Source organism: Sorex fumeus, unplaced genomic scaffold (assembly GCF_029834395.1).
Source record: "Sorex fumeus unplaced genomic scaffold, SorFum_2.1 ptg000087l, whole genome shotgun sequence".
Taxonomy (NCBI): Eukaryota; Metazoa; Chordata; class Mammalia; order Eulipotyphla; family Soricidae; genus Sorex; species Sorex fumeus.
In genome coordinates, this window is record NW_026606144.1 from 5,911,075 (window position 1) to 5,923,753 (window position 12,679).

The following is a 12,679-nucleotide window of genomic DNA, read 5'->3' on the forward strand; positions in this document are numbered from 1 at the left end:
CCAGTAACATCTCCTTCATCCTAGCCCTGAGATTTTAAAAAGTGCCATATTCAAGGCTCCTTCAGAGTTAGGAGAATGAGACCCATCATTGTTACTGGTATTTGGCATATTGGGTATGCCACAGGGCGTTTGCCAGACTCTGGTGTGGGCAGGTTACATTCGGTAGCCTGCCAGGTTGTCCAAAGTAAGAATGAGATAATAAGATGTCTTCTAGAGGTCCTTGGCTGCCAGGGCTCTGCTCGGGGCAGGGAGGGAAACCCAGCCCGCCCCGTCCAAGGGGCCCTGGCGAGGAAAGCCAGGTGCGGGGACAGGAGACTTGCGCTGTTCTCTTCCGGGAGCTGGGTTTTATAGTCTCTGGGTCTTGGCTGTTGATGGGATTACACGGCGCCGGGGTGGGGGTGGGGGGGCAGTTGGTGGGTGTGACCCCTGCCTACTGGAAGATGGAGGATCTGGGTGGAGGATGCTCAGCCCGCTTAGAAAAATGTTTCGTGTTTAATAAGATTACACATCAAATATGATACCTTACACAATAAGTATGATAAAATAGAACATACGTAGCTATTGGTGTCCGGTTTCAAATGAGAAAGAAACCTATCTGAGGAAGGGTTATGGGAAATTGAAGATCTGGTAGATACATAGAATGATGGTCATTGGGCCAGGAACATAGCTCAGAGGGCTGCAGCTCAGGCTTTGCACGCCAAAGGCCCAGGTTACATGGTTCCCCAAGCACCACTGGGAGAGAGCACTGAACCAAGAGTACCCTCCCCAGAAAAGATTCTCAGAACTACAGCAAACACGGAAACAAGCACCACGCTCAGGGGCTGCCCCACAGGGGAGCTCTGTGGGCCCCAGCAGCAGCTGGAGGGAAACCTGGTAAGGAACGCCAGCAGCACAGCCCCAGGGGAAGGGCAGGATGGACCGAGAATCCGCCCACAGTCTCGGCAGCTCTGCTCACCGGCTGAGGGTAAGGCTGGCACTGCCCTCTTGGCACCCGCCAGCATGCCGGGCCGGGGGGTCTAACCTGACCTTCCAGGCCATCAGGAGGGCTGGTTCCGGTGCATGCGAGCAAGGGCAGGGCGGTGTCCCGGGTGACAGGTGCGTGTGGAGCTGGCAAACTGCACCCCTCTGATGCTGACAGGCCACACATCTGACGGCTGGTCGCCATGACTCATCAGCACTCACGCAACTCTGTCGAAACTCAGGGGCGGGGGAGCCCCCAGACACTTCCTCGATGACTGCTAGGTGTGTAAGTCGGGGGCTGTTGTCACTTCATAGGGAAGTGCAGGTGGAAGGACTCAGGTCTCCCCTCCCGGGGACAGTGGCCTGCGTGAAGAGCAGAAGCATCGGCCCTGGAGGGGAGGAGCCCTCAGTCGGGTGGGGAGCACTGTCTGAGTCAGCTTCTGTGGAAAACGATACAGAAACTGTGCCAATGAGGAGAGCTACAAGGACCAGAGCCATAGGACAGTGGGATGGGGTCTGCCTTGAATGTGGATGTCCTGGGTTCGATCCCCACAGCCCATATGGTCCCCTGAGCACCGCCAGTAGTAATTCCTGAGTGCAGAGCCAGGAGTAACCCCTGAGCATCACTGGGTGTGACCCAAAAAGACAGAGCTTCTATATGAATCAGCAGTTCCACTCCTTGGCTTCCAGCCCAGGAGCACAGAATGTTCGTTTCCTGTGTCTGCTGCAGTGATCTTCACAGCAGCCAGAGCCTGGAGCCAAACCAGGTGCGCCCATATTGGTGGATGAATAGAGAAATTGTGGTTTATGTACACAATACAACACTACTCAGTTATAATGAAATCTTCTATTTCTCTGCACCCTGGGTGGAACTGGAGAGTGTCAAAGTGAGAGAAGCTAATCCAGATTGATCCCATGGGGAGGATAAAGAAACGGAATAGACAGTGGCCAAGTACAGTGGTCCTGAGATGGCCTGTAGACCCAAGCCTTCGGCTGCGGAGACCACTATAGGCTTTGCATTTGGCGGGAGACTTGGGCTCATTGCTGGCCCTGCATGAACCCTTAGGACCATCAGGAGCAAACCACCCCCAGCCACCAAGTATGACCCCCTAAACCAAAAACAACTTTCTTCTCTAATGAGAAGGGAATCATGAATTATGATGCCTGAATTTAAAAAAAAAAAAAAGGTGAAAAAGAATGCCAAAGATTGGTACAGAAAACACAAGTACTTTTGTTTGAGTGCCACACCCAGCAATGCTCAGGGGTTCCTCCTGGCTCTGAACTCAGGCATTACTCCTGGCACATATGGAGGGACATATGGAATGCCCCAGATCAAAAACCTGGGTCAGCTGTATACAAGGCAAGTACCCTGTTTACCTGCTATACTATCACTCTGGCTGCACAAGCATTTTTCTTACTGGGGAAAAGAAAAACTGACATTACTGAAATAGTTTTTGAACAAAGCACTCATTGCCCGTTTTTCTCTTTTTAATCATACCTGATGGTACTCAGGGCTTACTCCTGGCTCTGCACTCAGGGATCTGGTGGGTCTTAGGGGACCATATGGGATGCCAGGGATTGAACCTGGGTTGGCTGCATGCAAGGCAAATGCTGTACCCACTGTAGGGGTTGTATTGTACATTCTACACTCTATTACTGGTCTAGTCCTGCCTTTTTTTTTTTTCCCTTTTGGGTCAAACCCACCAATGCTCAGGGGTTACTTCTGGCTCTGCACTCAGGAATTACTCCTGGCAGTATAAAACCCCGGCTGGCTTCATGCAAGGCAGACACCCTTGCATGTACTATCACTCTGGTCCTTGGTTGTGCTTTTTTAAAAAAGAGTTTTTCAGTAATTAGGGAAATGCAAGTTGAAACCATAATGAGTAGCCATTCTACATTTACTTGACTAGCAAAAATTACCGTATGTTGGCAACAGTATAAAACCAAGAAGACTTAATTGCTCATGAGAGTTAACCTGTGCCACTAGAAACTCATTGGGCACTGTTAAAACTGATGGTGGCATGCCTGTGGCCCAGCATGCCCACTTTTTCTTTTAAATTTTTATTAGTGAAACACCATGAGGTACAGTCGTAGACTTACAAATTTTGTGCTTGGGTTTCAGTTACACAATGATCGAATACCCATCCCTCACCAGTGCCCATTCTCCACCACCACTGATCCCAGTATCCCTCCCACCTCCCATCCCCCGATCCCACCCTGCTTCTGTGGGAGGGCATTCCCTTTCATTCTCTCTCTCCTTTCCAGCATGTCCACTTTTAGTGACACTCACACTTCACACATGCCTGAGTTCTCGCAGCCACATTTCACCACGTGCATTCTGGCACTCAGTCTGGGGCCTGGCTATGCAGTGCTGACGGGCAAGGCTTCATATACAGGAGGCCTGACATGAATATTAGGGCAGGGATAGTGCAGTGGGCAGGGCACTTGCCTTGCATGTGGCCAGCCCAAGTTCAATCCCTGGCACCCCATTTAGTCTCCTGAGCCCTGCCAGGAGTGGCCCCTGGGTGTGGCCCCAAACAGAAAGAAAGGGAAAAGAAAGGGTCGTATGATTCTTGACAGCCAGCTGGTGAGCCACGTGACCTCCGGGAATAGAATGGGTAGATCAGTATTGACATAACTGAATAATGAAGCAGCCAAAGTGCCTAAACAGGGACTGGAGCGATAGCACAGAGGGTAGGGCGTTTGCCGACCTCGGTTCGATTCCCAGCATCCCATAGTGTCCCCCGAGCATGGCCAGGGGTAATTCCTGAGTGTATGAACTAGGAGTAACCCCTGTGCATTGCTGGGTGTGACCCAAAATGCAAAAAAAAAAAAAAGTGCCTAAGCAAAAGTTACTTGCGGTGTGGACAGGTCTCAGGATTATAATCATAAAAAGTCAGTAGAACTCTAAAAATTATTTTCAGGGATGTGGTCATAGATGGTGAAACTATAGTAAAGAGCAAAAAATTATTAAGATTGGGGCTGTGATCAGTAGGGTAGAAATTGGAGATTGTGTTCCCAAAGTGGCACAGGGAACTTTGGTTTGTTCTTGTTTGGGGGCCACAGCTGGTCACACCCAGGCACTCTTTCTGGTTTCTTGACTCGGGGTCACTCTGGGCAGTGCTCAGAGAACCATTAGCTACCAGGGATTGAATCAAGGCCTCCCGCAGGTGAGCCTGTGCCCCCGGCTTGCCTGCCTGGCTCGGGTATAGCACAACACATTTCACAGCAAAGTTCCAAAAATGACAAGCCCGGCCCTGCCCTGTCTCCAGGCTAAGCCCCTTTTTGAGGGGTGTTTGGAGGCTGTACCCACCAGTGCTCAGAGTTACTGTGAGCTCGGTGCTTGGGGGACCATATGCTCTTTTAGACATTGAATTGGGGCCAGCCCCAGGCGGGACAGTCACCACAACCCCTGTATTACCTCCCCTCGCCCACACTCCTACTTTTTCTTGGTGGGGGGATGGGAGTTTGGATCATACCCAGTGACTCTTGGGGTTTCTTCCTGGCTCTGTTCTCAGGAGTGACCCCTGGCAGGGCTCAAGGGACCGTATTTGGTGGCAGGAATTGAACTCGGGTTTGCTGCATGCAGGGCCAGCCCCTGAGCCCTGAACTATCACTGTGTCCACCAGGTCCTCTCACTCACTGATCCTGAGCTTTGAAGAGTGCGCTGAAGGCCCCCTGTCTGATCACCAATAAGTTACCTGTGACTCTCCCGTAGGTGAACTTCACAAAAGAACTGATATAATCAGGTCACTCACCAAGAAGGTCAAATCCCTGGAATCGAATCAGATTGAATGCCAAGCGGCTCTCCAGAAGACTCAGCTGCAGCTGCAGGAGATGGCGCAGAAGGCGACCCACTCCTCTCTCCTCTCTGAAGACCTGGAGGTGGGCCCTGGCGCATTCCTCAGGGTGCATGCGCTGGTCTCCCTCCCTGTCCCTTCAGTGGGATGCCTCTCTGGTGCAGTTGCTGGAGTGCTCATCCCGGATGGCACTTGGTGATGACAGTGGCGCCAGGCAGGTGCTGTGCCACTATTGTTGGGTAGGACCCAAAATGTAAACAACAAAAATTTTCAAAAATACTAAATTACTGGAGGAGTCGTATAGGGAGCAAGATGCTGGCCTTGCAGCTGGCCCGTAGGAGTGACCCCGGGCGCCGGCCAACACTTCATGGACCCAAAGCCCCTTTTCTTTTTGAATAATCTATAGTAGCCCAAATTCTATTTGTTTCAGCTCCTGGAAGATTATTTTTTATTTTATTTTTTTTAGGGGGCCACACCCAGCAATGCTCAGGCATTACTCCTGGCTCTGTACTCAGGAATTACACCTGGAGGGCTCATGGGAACACAGTGTATCAGGGATCAAACCTGGGTTGACCACATGCAGGACAAGTGCCCTTCCTGCTTACTATCTCTCCGCACCCCTCCCCCAAAGCTTAGGTTTAAATGGACCACTGGAACAATAGATGTAAATAAATGGACCACTGGGAGCCAGAGCTATAGTACAACAGGTAGGGCGTTTGCCTTGCATGTGGCACACCCAGATTTGATCTCTTGGTTTCCTGAGCCCATGAGGACTTATCCCAGAGTGTAGAGATAGGAGTAAACTCTGAGTGCAGCTGGGTAAACTCAATGAAGTTGCGAGCGTGCACACGTGTGTGTGTGTATGTGTGTGTATGCGTGTGTGTTTCCATCCATCATTGTTTTGTGTTTATCTGTGGCTTTGATCTGCTGCATGGTGCTGGACAGAGCATGTACTGCTTCATCAACAGCTTGTTTTAGGGGCCAGAGAGAGAGAGTACAGCGCTAAAGGCTTGTACACGTCCAACTTGAGTTCAGTCCCTGGCATCCCGAGCCCTACCAGGAGTGATCCCTGAACACAGAGCCAGGAGGAAGCCCAGAACACAAACAAACAAACAAGCAGAAGAATTGATCGTTAGGTACTGAACTTAAAAGATGGGAGTATGTTAGCTTGGGCTTCCAAGCTACTTCCTGTTGGCTGTACACAGGCCTGACTCCTGGCCCTGTGCTCGGGGATCTGCTCCTCGTGGGGCTCGGGGGACTATACGTGGTGCCAGAGATCAAACCAAGGCAAGTGCCCTCCCCGCTGTACCAGCTCTTGGGCCCCTTTGTATGTTTCAAACTGAGAAAAATCTCATAACACTGTAGAGTTTAGTCATACATACAGTTTCAACTTTTCAACTGTATAAATAATGTCACATCTGCCACCAAACAATGCCACCATCCTCCATTACCCAGCACGAACCGCTTAACCCCACTTCTCACACCACCCTCTCCCGCCACGTCCCCTCCCTTCACTGCCAGTCAGCACCAAAGTCCAAGGGGTAGGTTTTGTTTTATTTGTCCTGTTTTGTTCCTTAGTATTCGAGGAATGAGTGAAGCTGTGTATTTTTTTTTTAATTCAGCTTTGGGAGGACTGCATATTGGAATGTTTCCACTGGCCAGGTCTTTGAAAAGTCATAGAGCTAAATGTGGCATTACTGTGTGCATGATATGTTTATTCATTCCAGGAAAAGATGATCATGCTTTAAGTATGTACCTTATTCCGGGGCCAGAGAGAGGTACAGGTAGGGTGCTCACCTGCACGCAGCTCCCTGGTTCCATCCCAGCACCACGTTTGGTTCCCCAAGTACAGGGACCACAGGAATGATCCCTGAGCACAGAGTCAGGAGCACCCCTAGGTGTGTCCTCTCAGACCCAAAAAACATAACCAAAATAGATGAATAAGTAAAAACATGCCCAGAAGATTGCTAATGCTACTTAATTCAGCCAAGGAAATGTCATTCACTTTTAATTAATTCCTTTTCTTATTTTAACCTAGACTTGTTCTTGAAAAGCACTAGGAAACAGACATATTAGCAGATCTGACAACATAACGAGTGCAGACACGGTCTTACGGGGTGGCGTGAGTGAGTGGAGAAACAGGCGTTTGTTTTGCTTGTTGATGACTGCTTACTCAGCCCACTCTGACTAAAAAATGTTAAACAAATGAAAAACAAAGCAGAAGGCTGAGCACGGCTTCTGGCCCATGATAGACTCAGTTAGCGTTTTATCTGTTCTCCGTAGGCTAGAAACGAGAATCTCAGCAACACGTTAGTGGAACTTTCTGCTCAAGTGGGACAACTGCAAGCTCGGGAACAGGCTCTCACCACGATGATTAAACTGAAGGTTAGTCCAGACGCGGGGCGGCCTGTGGGGGTGTCTCTCCGGGCAGGGCGGCCTGTGAGGGGGTCTCTCCTAGTAATTTGTCATTTTATGTGTAACCATTTGTAAATTTGGTCCTTAGGACAAAGATATCATTGAGGCAGTGAACCACATCTCAGACTGTTCGGGTAAATTTAAATTGTTAGAGCATGCCTTGCGGGATGCTAAGATGGTGGAGACGTGTATCGCAAAAGAAAAGCAAGATTATAAGCAGAAATTGAAGATTCTTAAAGTGGAAGTCAGTAAACTAAAAGGTAAGGCAGTGATGTATATTGTGGTATTTTGTCATGGGAATACACTCTCCTTTTTGTTATAATCTTATGACTGAGGCTATGTCTGTGGTTGACTTTGGGTTCTAGGAGAAATGTTGTTATGCTGCATTTTTGTATTTCCAGATAAACAACAGATAGGCAGTGAGACAGATACAGTGTTTTTATTGTAATTCTTTGGTTGCGGGGAGGTGTTTGGGTCCTACCTGCTGGCCCAGTGCTTAGAAACCCCCATGGTGCCGGTGATGAGCCAGGGATGGCCACATGCAAGGCCAGTGCTTTGACCCCTTGTACTGTCTCTATAGCCCATAAAACAACATACCTTAAAAATAATCCTGCCTTGGGGGCTGGAGCGATAGCACAGCAGGTAGGGCTTTTGCCTTGCACGCGGCCGACCCGGGTTCGATTCCCAGCATCCCATATGATCCCCCGAGCACTGCCAGGAGCAATTCCTGAGTGCATGAGCCAGGAGTGACGCCTGTGCATCGCCGGGTGTGACCCATAAAGCAAAATAATAATAATAATAATCCTGCCTTTCTCGAGGTCAGGATGAGCTACCTCCCCCCACTTCCCTGTACTTCCAGAAGCCTCTTCAATCACATCCACACCCCAAAGCAGCCACCCAATTGAAAAGCTACTCCAGCCTTACCGTTCCAATGAAAATACCGAATGCCCCGAACAAACATCATGACGTCTTAGCACCTGTACTGCAAACTGTAATGCACAAAAGGAAAGAGGGAGAGAGCAAGAAGAAAAGTGCCTCCCATGGAGGGAGGCTGGGGTGAGGGTGGGGAGCTGGAGCATGGTGGTAGGGAAACGGTGGACGTTGGTGGTGGAAAATGGATGCTGGTGGAGAGATGGATGCTGGATCATTGTATGGCTGAAACCCAACCGTGAAAAACTTTGTAATGGTCTATCTCATGAATATCCAGTTAGAAAAAAAAATTTTAAGAAGTAATGTGATGGGGGGGTGGGAGGGATACTGGGACTGGTGGTGGTAGAGAATGGGCACTGGTGGAGGGATGGGTATTCGATCATTGTATAACTGAAACCCAAGCACAAAAATTTGTAAGTCTACAACTGTACATCATGGTGTTTCACTAATAAAAATTTAAAAAAAAAGTAATATGGAGTTTATGCCCAATTCAATCAGCTTAATCAATGGCTGAATAAATAGCAGTACTCCTACATTTATTTTTTATTTATTTTTTGCTTTTTGGGTCATACCTGGCGATGCACAGGTGTTACTCCTGGCTCTGCACTCAGGAGTTACTCCTGACAGTGCTCAGGGGACCATATGGGATGCTGGGAATCGAACCCGGGTCGGCCGCGTGCAAGGCAAACGCCCTACCCGCTGTGCTATCTCTCCAGCCCCAGTACTCCTACATTAAAAAAAATTTTTTTTAATTAAAAAAATAATAATCGTGTGGTTGCTGTGTCAGCTTTGGCTAATACACACTTTGCACAGCCAAGGACTGTCCTTCCACCATTAGATCCTCTGAGCCTTGCGTGGGGAGTCCAGTGGGCATGGCTGCCACCTCCTGGGCCCCGTCCTCTCCTCCTTGCTCTAGGCTGCCTGGCATTTGTCCCTCCATGAACGCAGAAGCGGAGAGTGCGAGGGTCCTGTGGGGCTGGGTTTGGACTCAGCACTTGGCCCTGTCTCCTCATCCTGTTGACTAGACAGTCACATGGTTGCGTCCAGCGTCAGTACTGGAGAAAGACCTCTGTCCCTCTGTGGGGACACAGTTGGCTAGACTGGCTTCGGTGTGATTGTTTTTAAACGTTCCTTTGGGGGCCTGGCTGGACAGCGTAGCAGTTAAGACTGTGCTTCTGGGGTCTGGAGAGATAGCACAGTGGGTAGGGCATTTGCCTTGTACGTGGCTGACCCAGGTTTGATTCCCAGCATCCCATATGGTCCTCTGAGCACCACCAGGAGTGATTCCTGAGTGCAGAGCCAGGAGTAACACCTGTGCATTGCTGGGTGTGACCCAAAAAGCAAAAAAAAAAAAAAAGACTGCGCTTCCGGATGTTTCCCCGGAGCATGCGCAGCTTCCTGAGTCTGTGCTTGACCGCCTGCTTGAATGCGCCTAGCTGCCGTGACCCACACACGCCCTGGCCAGGGCCAGGGTCCGAGAGCAGAGCTGCTGGGCTGTGCTCTACATGTGGGTGTCCGCGCCCTGCCCGCCACACTCCTTCAGGAGGCTTCGCCTGGCGGGTCTGGGGCTGTGGGTCAGAGCTCCAACTCAGGACCTCACACTTGCTACCCCCTGCCACCTTTGTAGCCCCTGGAGAGTTTTTTGATAATTAGGTTATTAAACTTAACATTTTTTGGTTTACTCATCCCTGCGCTCAGCGCCGCCTTCTCAGGAGGAGACTATCGCTTTCTAAATGGGAAGCCGCGGTGGTGCCTGTTAGCCCAGAGGGGGTGAGGACAGACGGTCTGGTTGAGGGACTGGACGGGTGTCCCCGTGGCTTCGCGGCCATCACGTCTGCATGACGGGGAACCGAGCGGTGTGGCGGTCTGTGCCCAGCACCCTCAAGTGGTCGGGGGCAAGCATGGGAGTCTGGGCCACGTTTGGAGCCGGGACATGTAGGAAGGACGGGGGCCAAGAAGAAAGGGTAACAGACAGGGGCGAGGGTGACTCTCATCCCCTGGCAGTGGGGAAGCCTGGAGCAGAAGCCTAGGCAAGGAGCAGGCTTTTAAATTATTTTTTATTCTTGGGTGTGTGTGTGTGTGTGTGTGTGTGTGTGTATGTGTATGGTTTCGGAGCTCAGATTCAGGGCCTCACACATCATACGTGCAAGGCAGGTGCTCTTCTGCCAAGCCATCCTGGCTGCAGGTTTCCATCTGAAACAGTGTCATGACACAGAAGGCGCATTGCGGGCCCGGCAGGAGGGAGGGGAGGGGAGGGCAGTGCTGGGGCCTGGCCAACAAGGGCACTCAGGGGTCCATGCTGTAGGGCTCCCTGGCACCAGTGTGGACTGATGGACTTTTTTTCTTCTGCTTTTAAAGATGACCTGAATGAAAAAACAACAGAAAATAATGAACAACGAGAAGAGATCATTCGCCTCAAGCAAGAGAAAAGTTGTCTGCAGGATGAACTGGTTTTCAGTGGTAAAAATAGATCGTTGACTGTAGAGTTCCAATAGTGAATTATTTGTCATCTAAATTTTCCACCGTGCCATTAGGGAGGGTGTCTTTGATTCTCTCCTGACCCTCTTGAGGAATGGGGAGTGGCTGGCAGGGGGAAAGCTGCCTCCTGCCTGGCTCAGCCTCCTTTCTCCCCGCTTGTGTGACTGTGCGTATTTGGCCTCAAATGCATGGCACGGGTGCTTCCAGATGCGCTGGCCGTGGGTGCTGTGAATGAAGAGAGGAGGGTGTGACGAGTTTGCAAATATTACATTTAAAACTAGCACTTCACGGGCCAGAGTGATAGCACACTGAGTTTTCCACTTGAACTTGACCTCCAAGTATAAGTTTTCCCTAATATAAACAGCCAGTCTGCAAGTATAATAACATCCTGACAGGCAGGGACAGAGGCAAATCAGCACAGGGCGAGCGGGGATCTCCCTACTGGGGGGACACTGAGAAGCCACCTTGAAGGCAGCTGTCCTGGCACCCCCTGTAGTACTCGGAGCCCCACGGATGCTGGGTGTGGCCCCAAACAAAAGCAAAACAAACAAAAACTAGCCATGTAATCCTTTTCCTGTTTTTAAGCACACTAACTGCAGTTTCTACGAGTGGGAAACATTCATGGTTATTTTGTCAGTGTGACCCTTATGAATGAATGTTTCTTTATTTAAAAGCAAATTAGTTAATATTATGACAAAATAAAAGTTATCTGCCCCAAACTCTACCCTTTTCTATGGTGGCTTCTCAGTGTCCCCCCAGTAGGGAGATCCCCGCTCAGCCCATGCAGATTTGCCTCTGTCCCTGCCTGTCAGGATGTTATTACACTTACAGACTTGTTGTTTATATTAGGGAAAATTTATACTTGGAGGTCAAGTTCAAGTGGAAACTAAACTAAGGGTTTTTTTTTGTTCTGCTCACACCTTCCCTCAGTACTCATTTTTGGGGTTAGTTTAGTTTGGTTTGGGGGCCATACCCAGCAGTGTTCAGGGTTTACTCCTTGCTCTGTGCTCAGGATCACTCCTGATGGTGTGGGGGTGACTAGAGGAATCGTATGTAGTTATGTAGTGCCAGGGATCAACTTCCCATGCCCTTCTTTCTAGGAAGGAAATGTCTAAGTGGGAAACCAATGTTCTATGAAAAAATTTTAAAGAAATTTACTTAGAGCTTGATCTTCAAGCCTGTGTTTGCCCTTGAACATGTATCTCATTTGCTTATTTCTATGTTTCTTTGCATGCTTATTTCCACTCTGGAGAAACCCGTTCTCTCTCTTAAACACTGTCTTCCTCTCCCCTCACGTCTTTCTAAATAATACATTTCAATACAAAATATTTTGCTTCACCAAAAAAAAATTTACTTAGATAATTTTAGGGGAGAGATAGAGTGATGGTATATGTTTAAAAGAAAATATGGGGGGGAAATGTGGGATTCTCTAGAAGGGAAAAGGCCTTTATGAAAAAAATTTAAATAAAACAGAATTCCTTATTTCCATCTGACTAAAGCAGGAAAAATACCTGTTGATTCCACTAGAGGCCACTGTTTCCACGATCTCTGGGATGGCTGGATCTCCGCCATACCTCTTAGAGGACCAGTGACGCTTTGGGATCCTTAGGGTCGAATTCAGACGGTCTTCACCCCCATATCGGTGCGTTAGAGACTGAGAAACTCACAGGCGCACAGAGAATTCAGTTCCGCACAGATGCTGTGAATGACGCTGAGAAGATGGGGCGGAGGAAACAGCAGGGAGGGTGCGTGCCTTGCTGCCGCTGGCCCAGGTTTGATCCCTACACAGCACATGGTCCTCTGAGCCTATCAGGAGCGATCCCTGAGCACAGCCAGGTGTGGCCCCCCAAAATGCTGGAAGTGGAGCCAGAGTGATAATACAGCGTGATAATACAAGTAGGGCATTTGCCTTGCTCGCAGACACCCCGGGTTCTATCCCCAGCACCCCAGACAGTCCCCCTGAGCACCGCCAGGAGTGATCCTGAGTGTAGAGTCAGGAGTAAACCCTGAGCACTGCGACTGTGCCGCCCCCCCAAAATTAATTCTCAAAAAGGAGAATACAGAGGCTGGAGCAATAGCACAGCGCGGAGGGCGTT

At 49.6% G+C, this 12,679-nt stretch overlaps 1 protein-coding gene across 1 annotated transcript in view; it reads left to right on the plus strand.

The window, feature by feature from the left end:
• Nucleotides 1-12,679, plus strand: part of CCDC62 (coiled-coil domain containing 62) — a 30,814-nt gene that overhangs the window by 3,599 nt on the left and 14,536 nt on the right. Inside the window, exons 3-6 of the mRNA XM_056131412.1 lie at nt 4,679-4,845; nt 7,044-7,145; nt 7,264-7,435; nt 10,464-10,565. Coding sequence (XP_055987387.1) covers nt 4,679-4,845; nt 7,044-7,145; nt 7,264-7,435; nt 10,464-10,565 — 543 coding nt within the window. The remainder of the gene's footprint in view (nt 1-4,678; nt 4,846-7,043; nt 7,146-7,263; nt 7,436-10,463; nt 10,566-12,679) is intronic.